This window comes from Leucopleurus acutus (assembly GCF_964270905.1).
Source record: "Leucopleurus acutus genome assembly, chromosome: 15".
Lineage (NCBI taxonomy): Eukaryota > Metazoa > Chordata > Mammalia > Artiodactyla > Delphinidae > Leucopleurus > Leucopleurus acutus.
The window spans coordinates 34,761,252-34,774,359 of NC_139157.1; the positions used below are offsets into that span (position 1 = coordinate 34,761,252).

Genomic DNA, 13,108 nt, shown 5'->3' on the forward strand with positions numbered 1-13,108 from the left:
CTGTTTGTTAGTTACATACTTATTGTGGGGGGAGCGAATTATATTTTATAGTAGCATTTGAAATATTGGGTTCAAAAATATCCCAGTAAAGTTTCTTGTGTCTATATATAATCCTACTTATACACATAACTCAGTAGACGGTAAACTTTGTAAATTATTAGTGGTGGGTCTTTAAACACAAGATGACTTTTCTTTACAGTCAGCAGAATTCAGAGATGTCTCTATTAATGTTAACCAATAGAAGTATAATGCAGGACACAAGTGTCAGCTACATATGTAATTTAAAATTTCCTAGTAGCCATATTTTTAAAAAGGAAAAAGAAAGGTAAAATTAATTTTAATAACATATTTTATTTAACCCAGTGTACTCAAAATATTTCAACAAATGACTGATACAAAAATTATTAATGAGGTATTTTCCTCTTTTCTTTTTTCATACCAATTCTCTGAAATCTGTTATGTATTTTACACTACTGTTACCAAATCAGGTCTGGTTGCTTGCCACTCAAAAATCAATACTCAAGAGACAGATGTTGGTAGAAAGGAAAGTAGCTTTTAATCAGAATGCTGGCAATCTGGGGAGATGTTGGATTCAGTTGTCCCCCCAAAACCAGCTCTGAAGATTCTGCTCAGCCATGAAAGTTTTAAAGGGAAAAGGGGAAGTAATCTCAGTCGTTGAGATAAGGGGTCAGAATCGTCGCCATCCCCGAGTGTGTGCAGGCTTGTTGACTTCTTGTGATTTTTCTTTAGATGCTATCTTGTTCACACAGATTTGTTCTCGAGATTTCTGAAGGGGAAGCTAGGGAAGAGATCTGGTCATGTCTTAATTACTTATTCTTCATTTCTACTTCTTTGATCTACGGAAAGAGCCAACAGGTTAGGCAACGTATTGTGTGATCAAAAGATCTGAAAGTTGTGCTAGGGCCAGAGATGAGTAGAGGATGGGGGTGCCTGGCTTAAGGTTAGTGACAAGACAAAAGGGGCCTCCTGTAGAGAGCTCTTTCCTGCAAAGAGGCCTTTCCTGCCCAAAGCTGTTCACACTACTGCACATCTCAGTTTAGGCTAGCCATGTTTCAAGTGCTCAATGACTACATGTGCGTGGTGGCTACTTTACTGGACAGTGCAGCTGCATACCCTCAACTGGTTCAGAGAATAAAAGCCAGTTTTTATATTAGCCTAGGAAAAATAAAATTAGAAAGGTAAGACTGCTCTAGGGATTTAGACTAGATAAATACTTGTTTTAACTTACTACTGAATAGCTACAATTTATAATTTATATTAGTAAAACTTCTTATTCAAACGGAAACAAGTATTAATTTGATGCCTAATATTTAAAACTAATACAAGCAGAACTGCTTTGATTTGGATGATGGTGGTTGGGTTGGGTTGGGTTGGGTTGTGAGATGATGAATTAGCCCCACACCACACAACTCTCAAGGCCCTTGTTTGAAAATGCAGCCAACCAGATACTCTTTAAGGTCTGTTTCAACTCTTACGTTTATTTTACAAAGTCAAAAAGATTATTTTAACTACTGGTACAGATTTCTCATACTTAGGGCCAGCATTATTTTTTCTACCTAACCACATATTTATGTGACTTCTTAATTAAGGGAGAGAGAGAGAGAAAGAGGTCACTATCAAGTTGTAAACTTTTAAAGCAGAGACTGTCATGCTTGCCTCTTTTGTATATACTCCTTAGTACCAACATGATAGGCATTTGATAGACATTCAGTAAATATTTGTAAAATTTGTGACCTAAGAGTCTTGTTTGACACCTTACAGTTTCTGAATTATTTCTATTTGTCCAATATTTTATGTGTTTTTGACTCCCTCTCCCCTCTGGCAGGTGTTATGATGCTACAACTTCTGGAAAAAGTGATTGAGTTGGAAAATTGGACAGAGGGGAAAGGTCTCATTGTCCACGGAGCAAAAAATACTTTCTCCTCAGGATCTGATCTGAATGCTGTGAAAGCACTAGGAACTCCAGAGGCAAGTATTGTATGAATTATGCAATAGGTTCTACATGTTTGTCAGACATCTGGGCTAAGATACTTATGTTCTACTTATATGGTTATTATCATGACAGCTTTTCTTTAATAGCTTTCCAAGGATCCGAGTTTTTGTTTTGCTTCTTAAAGTAAAGATTAGCTTGTAATAGTGTGAAGTAATGAGGAATAAAATGAAGGACAGGAAGACTAGCAATAAAAAGTTCATTATTAAAGCCAGCAAGGATTTTAATTTTTTAAGTGGAAGTCCCTTAGCATCTCATGATAAGGAGTTTTCCATGAGGTACCTAGCATAGCTTTGGCACATGGTAGACTTCAAAAAATGCTAACAGTTAAAAAATTTTCTTTTGAATTATGATTACAGAAAAGGAATCCGAATCATCTCTCATTATCTGTCCTCCGAGCAACCTGTTTTTCTTGAATTCAGCTGTCCACTAACATCCCCTAGGCAGGAAAAAAAAAAAAGAGAGAGAGTGAGAGTGAGAGAGAGAGAGAGAGAGAGAGAGAGAGAGAGGAGAGAGAGAGAGAAGAAAAAGAAAAAAAGGTATCTGTTGCCATTTAATTATAGATGTGAGCTGTACGTAGGTAATAATGTTTTAATATTATTGCACAACTCTCATACCACTCTATGTAGTATAATGATCTCTATTTGCATAATATATGAGGAAGGATCTCTCTTTTGGAAATTTTGATAGATTTGTATTTGAATGCTGGTTTCAACATTTTCTGGCTAAGTGATTGGGTAAATCACTTACTCTTTCTAAGTCTTATTTTCCTAATCTATAAATAAGAATTGTATATTTCACAGAGCTATCGTGAGGATTTAAGATAATATATATAAAGTGCCTACTAGCATGGTGTCTGAAAAAGGTAGCTATTATTTTTATTTCAAAGATCGTCATCCATAATGATCCGTAATTTGTAGCAGCACTAGCCTTAAATTTGTAATGCCTCTGAACGGTTAGAGTGAAACTGCAGAAATGCATCTCGGGGCGGGGGGCTCCGAGGAGCTCTGGTTCTTTATGTCTCAGATTGGAAAGAATTCAGCAAGAGGCAAAGTGATAGATAAGAAATGATTTATTAGAATAGGATGCTTATAGGTTTACAAGCAGGCAGGCAGGAGGGTGCTGCCCTGAGAACTTAGTAGGCTACAGTTTTATAATCAAAGGAAAAGTGGGGAGGGGGAGAAGACCGCCTTCTTCCTCATTCTTGAGTAGACATCACACTTCCAACATTGGTTCCTCCTCCATGTTGGGTGGGGGATTTTTCTTGTCCCTACATGGTCAAACTGGGGCTGTCATAGTGTAATGGAAATGAGCAAAAAGGTGGTAACATATACTAAAATATGATAAATCATCTCAGCTTTCAGTATAATGTCACCTTTTCCTTATATTTTTATTTTCAGTGTATGCAGAGAAGCATGTCCTAGAAATCATTAACTTACTGACCTCACTGGACAGGATGTGGGTCTCAATCCACCATTATTTTATTGTTTGGGGCATGTCTCATGCTTCTGTTGCATGATTTTGTTGCTAAGCAAGCCTGCTTGGTTTTGTGGTGAAGCAAACCTGCTTTCTTGAGTGATCATTACCTTACAGGGTCTCCCATGCTTTGTCTTTACTTACAATCTCCTAGTGGGATTAACTATTTAATCACCTACTTTGTCCCTTTAATCTGTCCCTATCAAGAGCACTAAGCTGCGGATCTGAATATATGGATTCTTGCCCAGGCGTTACTGATAATTAACTATGTGACCTGCAAGTCATTTGATTATAATTTTTCATTTCTAGAATAATTGTATTGCTAAGCACTTTACTTTGTTCACAAAAGATACTATAAAGATATTGTAGAATGAGATAATAGATTACTGTGGGTCTGGTGTGTTGTCAGCGTTGGGCTGCACCCTGCAGGCCTGCAAGGCCTGTATTTGCCCAGCTTTAAGACCTAAGAAAGAGCCCCGAGTCAGTGACAGAGACATCAGTGGTTCAGTGGATAGGGGGAGCGTCTGAAGCAAGGTCCTGGAGCAACACCTCACCATCTGCAGCAGATGGCGGGTAGGACAGGGCAGGACAGTCTTCACTCCAAGGGCAAGGGGAGATGGGAGATTGCCAGTTTTAAGGGGAATTAACCTCAGGTTGGCTCATTGGTTACCAGGGAAACTAGCAGAGGGGCACGCCCCTCACCACCCCTTTGTTAAGAACAGTCACTAGCTGGGGCCTGGGGCAGGTATGTAGGAAGGTCAGTCATGTGAGTAGGGTGTAGGTAAAACAGGCACTGGTGGAGCAGGGAATGTATAGAGAGCCAGAGAACAGCCATCTTGAGTGGCCTGACCTTCCAGTCAGATAGGAAAACACCCCTAAAAATGTGAAAGGTTATTTTGCTTTCTTCTAGTTAGAAGGTTGTTGCTGTCTAACTAGATCATGTGGCCAGGAATTTTTCCCCTATAAATGTAAAAACTAAAAGTGGAGACATGCTAATTGTTTCACATATATGTAGCCAGCCTGATGTAAATCATGTAGAAAAATATGTATCCTTTTTTTTCAGACTTCAGGTAAGGGATCACTAAATAAAGTTTATTCTTTCCAGTAAGGACATTCTCCAAGTAATCTGCTGTCTTGAACGCCTGCAGTAGAGTAAGATTGACTTTTGATCAACAGCTGAGAACTCGGGTGGTGTTACCCCAATGCTTAAATAACACTGCCGGTGTTCGTCCCTTGTAGCTGCACATCTGCCAGTCTCATTAGAAAAAAAAATCTGGAATTGTGATTCTGCTTTACAGTGTGTATGCTTCAAGCCCAGATTGGTATTTAAAATACCTTATTTTATTTAAAGCATTTTTTTGTGTAGATGGTTCCTGTATTGTACTTTTATGAAACGTTCTTAGTCATAGTTATAGGAAATATATAGCATGGAAATAAACAATTTGAGTAAATTCTCTTTATGGATAATATTAAGAAATACAGTAATATTTATAAAGTATGGTGTATTTGTCACATGATGATTTTTAAAATTAATAAGTGGAAGCAGTTTACATGAAGTTCCTGTTAACTGTTTCCATTTCTCATATAGAACATATTCCTGTATGCCTGAGAAGTAACTATAAATGTGTGTAAAACTGAAATTTTCAATGGCCTTGGGACTTTTGAGGCTCATGCATGTTTGTGAATTGCAGCTGCACGTATAAACGCATCTGTCCCTCACAGCTGAGAGATTCTGAGATGCTTAACATGACTTTAAGTATAAACAGCCTTTCTCTCAACAAAGCTCTTCTTTATCTAATATACTTACTCTTTGTTGTTGCAAATGCGTCATTGCATCTGCTTATTTGGTGAATTTGCTCTTCTGAGGATGATGAGATAAGTAGAATAGATGATTTTAGTAATTGGGTTACTTTCCCTTCTCATTATAATAAGATACATGAAAGTGATTATTAAATGGCTTTTTTAAAAAAGATAATTATGTTGATGTTTTTGCCACTGTATGTTTTCAGTTTTGAAAAAAATATTTTATTAATGAAAATTACCAAATATAAACAAAAGTAGACATGTCGACTGAAAAAAAGTGCATGACCTAAAAGTTGAGAGTTATGTATTTTTCAGCCGACATTCTTAGGACTTCAAGCCTGGAGACAGCATCTCAAATAACCCTGAGAAACTGCTCCGAGGAGGTGAGGGGGAACCGGAATATATAGGAGTATTTGCAGCAAAGGGCAGGTAGTCGGAATGTCAAAAGTTTATTGTTAATTAAAGAAAACCAGATATCTCAAGTTAAGGAATTTACTGCTTTTCTATGTATAGGGAGGTGCAAGAGTCTAGGCTCATTGAAATCATTCCTTTGATAGGCACTTCAGCTATCTGGGGCCAGTGTTCTGTGTTTTCTCATCCTGAGTTTCCTTAAATCTGCAGTGTTGGGGTGGCTGCAGTCTAATGACTGCTAGATGGGGGGCATTCCTTGTTTCCATCCCGAGTTCCCTCAGGGTTCACCATCAGCAGTGGCTGCTGTGACTGATGGCTGTGACATCCTTTGTTTAGTGATATGACAGGCAATATTTTTCTTCTCAGACTAATACGTTGAAACCCTCATGTACTCATAATAGTATCAACAGTCATCAACATTATATTTGCTTATCTGTCATTCTAGTTTTTTTTTCTTTATGTATGTGGTCTCCTAAGAGGTTGGTTTCATATTGGTACCCTTTGTTTAATGAGCAGGAAAAGAGCTCTAATTGTTCCTATTAGGCAGTTAATCCTTGGTTGAGAAGGTCCAGGCAGGGAGATGAATTAGCATAACACAAGCGTTAGCCCTGAAAAGTTATGGGACAGAAAAAAAGAATAAAATAGGAAAAAATCTAGTGTAAGTATTAACCCATTTATAAGATTTGAACTGATACTATCAATGTTCTGCAGACTAAAAGAAGTCTTTTTTCAGAGGGCAGAAATAATCAAAATCCAATTAGAAGCTTCAAGATTTGGGGTAATAAAAACCTGCTTACTCTGCAGTGAATGGGTTTAATGCCTCAAGGAAAAGTCTGGCGTTTTAGAAACCTTTATACTCTTAATCTAGCTGGAAGATAATATCCTCCTTTGTCCGCTGACCTCCCTTGTTACTTTTCTACCAGTCTGTTGCCCCCTATTTCTCTGTTGCTTAAATTTCCACAGCGACCTCAAAGTTCTTGTCTAACTTCTTTGCTTTTGCTATGACTGTTGTACAGTTCCATTGTAGCCTTATTAATTTGTAGACAAGCTATTATAATTTTCTTGAAACCCTTCCATGTATTTTGAGGAAATTAATATATACAACAAGCGCTTAGGGAAAAAAAAAGAGGCTCATTTATGGTTATGTTACTGTAAGGGGCACCCCTTCCAGGGCCCAAGAGTGGACTCTTGTCTAACACTCGGAATTGAATTGTCCAAGGAGACACCTGTACTGACAAAGCAAAAGACTTTACTAGGAAGGGGTGCCTGGGCAGAGAACAGCCAGGTATAAGGAACCCAGGAGAACTGCTCTGCCACGTGGCTTGTAATCTCAGGTTTTATGGTAATGGGGTTAGCTTTCCAGGTTGTCTCTGGATGATCGTCTTGCTTGTGCCCATATTTGGCCCACTTCCTGGCAGCTCATACATCTCTCAGTCAAGATGGTTTCCAGCGTGAGGATTTCTGGGAGGTTGGCAGGACATATTATGGGCTGGCATCTCCTCCCTCATTTTGGCCTCTCTTCCGGCTGGTGGTAGCTTGTCAGTTCTGTTTTCCTTATCAGGACCTCCTGTTGTGAGATAATTCATTCAAGCAATTATTACCCTGCCTGGCCAGGGCAGATGATTTCTGTCAGTGGTTCCCAAACAGTTCTAGGATAAGATATGTTTACAGGCTGGGCATTTTTCCACTCAGTATACATGTGGTTTAGAGTAAATATGACGTTGATAGTTCCCTTTGGCACTTAGGCTGGGCATTGTGCGTCTCATCTTTGTTAATTCTAGGAGGAGCTGGAGGAGGAGGGTTGGGTCTCAGGGTATCATCCAGATAGGATGGAAGTATCCCCTTCTGCAGCAGCTCTGAAAACCTTTATTAAGTTTAAGTTCCAGGCTCCCAACTTTCATTCATCAGAGTAGGTCTAGATTTTCATTGGTTCCTTTCTTTCAGTTTATTCTATCACAAGTCAGGGTTTCTCTGTCACTGGCTTATTTTCATCCTGTACCCTAGGAAGAAGCCTGAACATTTAGTCATTGTTGGCTCAATAGCTTTGGGGAATAAATTTAATAAATTAAATATTTCTTCTCCCTAGGTCATGTTGGCTAGTGCAGTGTAATCTCTATGATACATTTAAAGCCAAAGCATACCTTATTATCTGATTGCTATTACTGATATTAATTATAATGATGATAGATAACATTCTTGTTCTGGTACTGTATGTCAGGCACTGTTCTAAGCTCTTCTGTGTTGTAACTTATTTATTACTAATTCCCCTAATGAGATATAGGTACTATTACTAGCACCATTTTACAGGTGAGGAGACTGAGGCACAGAGAGGTTAAGTATCTTGCCAAAATTCAAACTAGCTATTAAGTGGTAGAGCCCAGATTCAAACCTAGGCAGTTTAGCTCTAGAGTCTGTGTTGTTATCTATTATTCCATATTGCTTTTAAACATTTTTAGTGTGACTTTTATCTTTTGAATGAGAAGCATAATAGTACATAGGTTAATACCCGCTTCACTTTTATTTCTACCAATTCTAAATAATTCCATCAGTATTTTAAGTACTCTAAAATCTAGTAATAGAAAATAAGCCTATTAAAATTACTTTGTTGAGATAATTTAACAGGCTTTATAGGACAGATTTTTAATAGAATATAAACTATTCTAGTTTTAAACCTTCTAGCTCTTTGTGCTTGTGTTAATTTTCTCATCACTTTATTGTATAGACTGACCTTCCTGATAAAGGCTTTCAGTTAGGAAATTTGTATCATACTGGTTTTTACCACTCATTGACTGCCTTTGTTTTATGAATCAACATAGTTCTCCATCTTAAATTCATCTGAGTCAGTTAACTTCAGCAAGCACATACTATATGCAGAACATTGTACTACTAGCTTCTGAGGATAAAGAAGGCATTTTGTTAGCCTCAAAGACTTTATTATCTAGGCCTAGCAAATGCCATCTCCCCTTCTCCTCTATAAAACCTTCTCAACTACCCCAACCCAGTTGAAATGAATTGTTTCCTATTTGCCACTGTTCTCAGCTTGTTCAAGCATTTCTTAAAATACTTATACTATACCTTGATGCATGTTGCATTTCTTTATTTCTCACAAGATTTTTGAGGACTGGGAACTGGGACCACATTCTACTGATTATGTTCCCTATCCTTATTTTGTAGAGATGATGTGACTGATAATAAATCCAAACACAGTGTATACAATCTATAAATTCTGTAGTTAAGTTAGAAAAATAAAAATACTGCAGAAACACAAAGGAGAAAACTATTACTGTGGGATTTAGAAACTCCTGATGGAAAAATATTTGATCCGGGCATTCCTTGAAATAGGTAGAGAAAAGGACAGGCTGTTCCAAATAGTGGGAATGATGTAAGCAAAGACACAGGAACAACCGTAACTGCAAGGTGTTAAAAGAAAGACAAATAGTTTGTCGTTGCAGAAGTTAAGATGCTTGGATGAGGGGTGCAGTAGTCAATAAAGTTGGTAAAGTAGTTTGGGATTAATCCTTCCCAAGGAATTTAGACTTCATTTTATTGGTGATATGAAATTATCATCCTACAGGGAGGTTTTTCAGGCAGGATGCAAGATATATCACAGAGGAAAAGGAAATTAAATATAGAGAGACCAGTTAGGAATCAAGGCTGTTGGTAATAATCTAAGCATGAGTAACACAAGTCTGAACTAGTGTTGCGGCAGAGAAAATAGAAAAAGAAGGGATTTGCATTGGAAATATTTCAGAGGAAGGATTGAGGGGACATGCTTGTTAACTCATCGAGCATGGGAGAACTGTGAAATGGAAGAGTTAAAGATAATACCAAAATTCTGAGCCTTTTGGACCAGAAAACCTTTCCTATTAACTCAGAACTCACTCTGTGATCTTTTACAGAGTATCTAGGTACATTTTCATCTTTCCAACCATTCTTTAAGTCAAATAGAACAGGTTTTTAAAATTTTCATTCCTTCCTTATGGATGAGAAAACCGAAGTTCATAGTTATGACCTGCTCACGTTTATGTTATTATTATGTGGCAGTGCTAGGATTAAAACCCAGCTTTTTCACAACCAGTTGGTTTTGCCATGCTGAATTTGAAGTATTAGCAGAATGTGAAATTTCTAGCAGGTTTTGGGACTCTACATGAAAACAGTAGTTGAAGCAATGGGAATGGTTGAGACTTCCAAGGGAAAAATTGTAGATAAAGGAGAGAAAGAGAATCATGGATTGGATCTTTGGTAATAGCATTTAGCTGAATAAAAAGAGAGAAAGAAGAAAACTGGAAAATAACAATCAAAGAAATAGGAAGGGGATCAGGAGTGGAAGATGTTGCTAGAAACTGAGAATATCAAAATGCAGAAACTGGTCAAAGCAAGATGCTATGTATACTACGGAGACACAGAGGAAGATGAGGATAAGGAAAAGCCATTTAATTTAACAATTAGGAGATTATTAGAAACCTTTGAGGAGAATCTTTTGAGAGAAGGCTGAAGACCACATTATACTAGTTGAAGAAAGTATATGAGGGAAAAAAGAAGGGGCAGTGAGTTTACACTACTATTAGGAAACTTGTTTTTTATGTTTATATTCTTAGGGGATCAGAGTTTGGGATAATAGGTGGGTTTGTCTTATGCCTCTTCCCTCCAAATTACCCTGAGTAGAACTACCCTCTTTTCTGGGGTATATGACTTAGGTGTGAGAGTTACTCTCTCTCTCTCACACCTAAGTCTTTACTAATAGCGCATGCAAAGCTGAGCTCAGGGAACCCTAGAAGATCTACACAGCTAAATACTGCATCATTTGCATTTCAGACAGCTTCAAAGAGTTTTAAATGATAACCTCATTTTATAAAGTTTGGTATATTTTTGGCTTTATTACTTTCTAAATCCTGAAAGTGTTTTTTAATAATTTCTTATATAATACATTTGCATTGTATCTTTGTGCTTATTCTTACTTAAAGGATGGAATGGCCGTATGCATGTTCATGCAAAACACCTTAACAAGATTTATGAGGTAATGTATCTTTGTTTTTAAAATATAATTTCTAATAAACCAAAAATAGCTCTTCATTCTGTGATTTGCAGTAGATAAAAAGCAGTCACTGACTTTCTAACCATATTTATTCTAATGATGAACTATTTGTGCCATCAAGGATTGTCATATAATTAAATGTTACTGAAGGACATACAAGTATGTCTCTTAAAAAATAAGAGATGAGAGATAAAAAGAATTAAAGACAGCACTTTTCCCTAAAGAGCTGATATTTAGGTATAATCTGGTTATATTTAGGTATAGACATGGGAAGGTTAAATACTGTTACTAGAGCAGAATAGACACTGGTCAAGAGATGACACATAAAGATTACCTAATATTCAAAATTAGTAGAATGTATAGTGAAATGGTCTGTATCCGCAAGGAGATAGAAAAAGAGTTCCCAATTGGAGAAGGCTTTTACAGATTTCTGAGGAAGATGGATTCACTTTGCACCTAGATGAGGAAGAAAAATGAGAAAATTTTGGGCCTGTCATTTTGTATTTGGGGTTACAAACTGTGAAATGATTGGGCTGATTAGCTTTCTACTTCTATATTCTGAATGTAAACAATTTAAATATAATTATAACTAAGGAAATTCTTATTTATTTAGCATACTTGTTTATTGGACATCACTGTATTTTTGGTACTCTTTGTATGTGAGTCTAGAAAGAAAAGTGGAATCAACATTACTGTTTAAAATACCTTCTTCATTGTCTTAGCTCCTATTCACCTACTTCTCCCTATTACATTTGACTTTTTCTTAAATAAATCTTAAAACTTGGGTTTTTTTTTTTTTAAATAATCCGTTTTAGGGACTTCCCTGGTGGTCCAGTGGTAAAGAATCCACCTTACAATGCAGAGGACGTGGGTTCTATCCCTGGTCAGGGAACTAAGATCCCACATGCTGCAGGGTAACTAAGCCCATGTGCCACAACTACTGAACTCACGCACCTCAACTAGAGAACCTGCGTGCCGCAAACTACAGAGCCCACGTGCTGTGGAGCCCGTGTGCCACAACTAGAGAGAGAAAAAAACCCACATGCCACAAATAGAAGCCCGTGCCCTGCCAGGAAGAGCCCGCATGCTGCAACGAAAGATCCTGCATGCCTCAACGAAGATCGTGCATGCCGCCAGTAAGACCTGATGCAGCCAAAAAGAAAAAAATCCTTTTTTTTTTTTTCTTTGCGGTACACGGGCCTCTCACTGTTGTGGCCTCTCCCATTGCGGAGCATAGGCGCCAGACGCGCAGGCTCAGCGGCCATGGCTCACGGGCCCAGCCGCTCTGCAGCATGTGGGGTCTTCCCAGACCGGGGCACGAACTCGTGTCCCCTGCATCGGCAGGTGGACTCTCAACCACTGCGCCACCAGGGAAGCCCAAAAAAATCCTTTTTATTTGGAAGCAGTGTGTGTTAAGAAATTTGCCATTACTTTAGACCTGCACCTTTTCATTTTGGTTAGACCTACAAAAAATTCTGTACTTTCAAAACATTTTAAATTCACCTTTTAAATACACACTTTGCAAAGTGGGTCTTTGCAAACACAAAAGGTTAAGACTTTTTTTTTTTTTTTTTTTTCATGGTACGCGGGCCTCTCACTGTTGTGGCCTCTCCCGTCGCGGAGCACAGGCTCCGGACGCGCAGGCTCAGCGGCCATGGCTCACGGGCCCAGCCGCTCTGCGGCATGTGGGATCTTCCCAGACCGGGGCACGAACCCGTGTCCCCTGCATTGGCAGGCGGACTCTCAACCACTGTGCCACCAGGGAAGCCCAAGACGTATTTTTACTTCAGAACCATTCTTTTATATAGGATCAGTCTCTGGATCATTTTAGTGAGTAATGAAAACATTTTTGATAGGAACCTTCAATAACAGTTCTGGAGCTCAATCTTCTGTACCACAATTCTTCCTTTTGGATACAGCCTTAATTTTCCAATCCATAATTTGATACCAATAAAAATGGACTAAGACAGTATCACATTGAATTATTCCCGATTGCCAGCTGCTGAAAAGTTCCAGGAGCTGTATCCAGGCCTACCTCAGAGATATTGCAGGTTAGGTTCCAGACCACTGCATAAAGCGATATCGAAATAAAGCAAGTCACAAGAAGTTTTTGGTTTCCCAGTGCATATAAAAGTTATGTTTACACTCTACCATAGTCTATTAAAGTATGCGATAGCATTATGTCTAAAAAAATGTACATACCTTAATTTAAAAATACTTTATTGCTAAAAAATGCTAACCATCATCTGAGCCTTCAGTGAATCGTAAACTTTTTGCTGGTGGAAGGTCTTGTCTCAGTGTTGACGGTGGCTTACTGATCAGGGTGGTGGCTGCTGAGGGCTGGGATGGCTGCGGTAATTTCTTAAAACAAG

At 38.2% G+C, this 13,108-nt stretch overlaps 1 protein-coding gene across 3 annotated transcripts in view; it reads left to right on the forward strand.

Annotated features, from left to right (window-relative positions):
* The window catches only part of ECHDC1 (ethylmalonyl-CoA decarboxylase 1), a 44,198-nt gene that overhangs the window by 15,406 nt on the left and 15,684 nt on the right, over nucleotides 1–13,108 (forward strand). For all 3 annotated transcript variants that reach the window (XM_082856112.1, XM_082856111.1, XM_082856113.1), the window contains exons 4-5: nucleotides 1,847–1,989; nucleotides 10,666–10,718. In XM_082856112.1, the coding sequence (XP_082712238.1) occupies nucleotides 1,847–1,989; nucleotides 10,666–10,718 (196 nt within the window). The remainder of the gene's footprint in view (nucleotides 1–1,846; nucleotides 1,990–10,665; nucleotides 10,719–13,108) is intronic.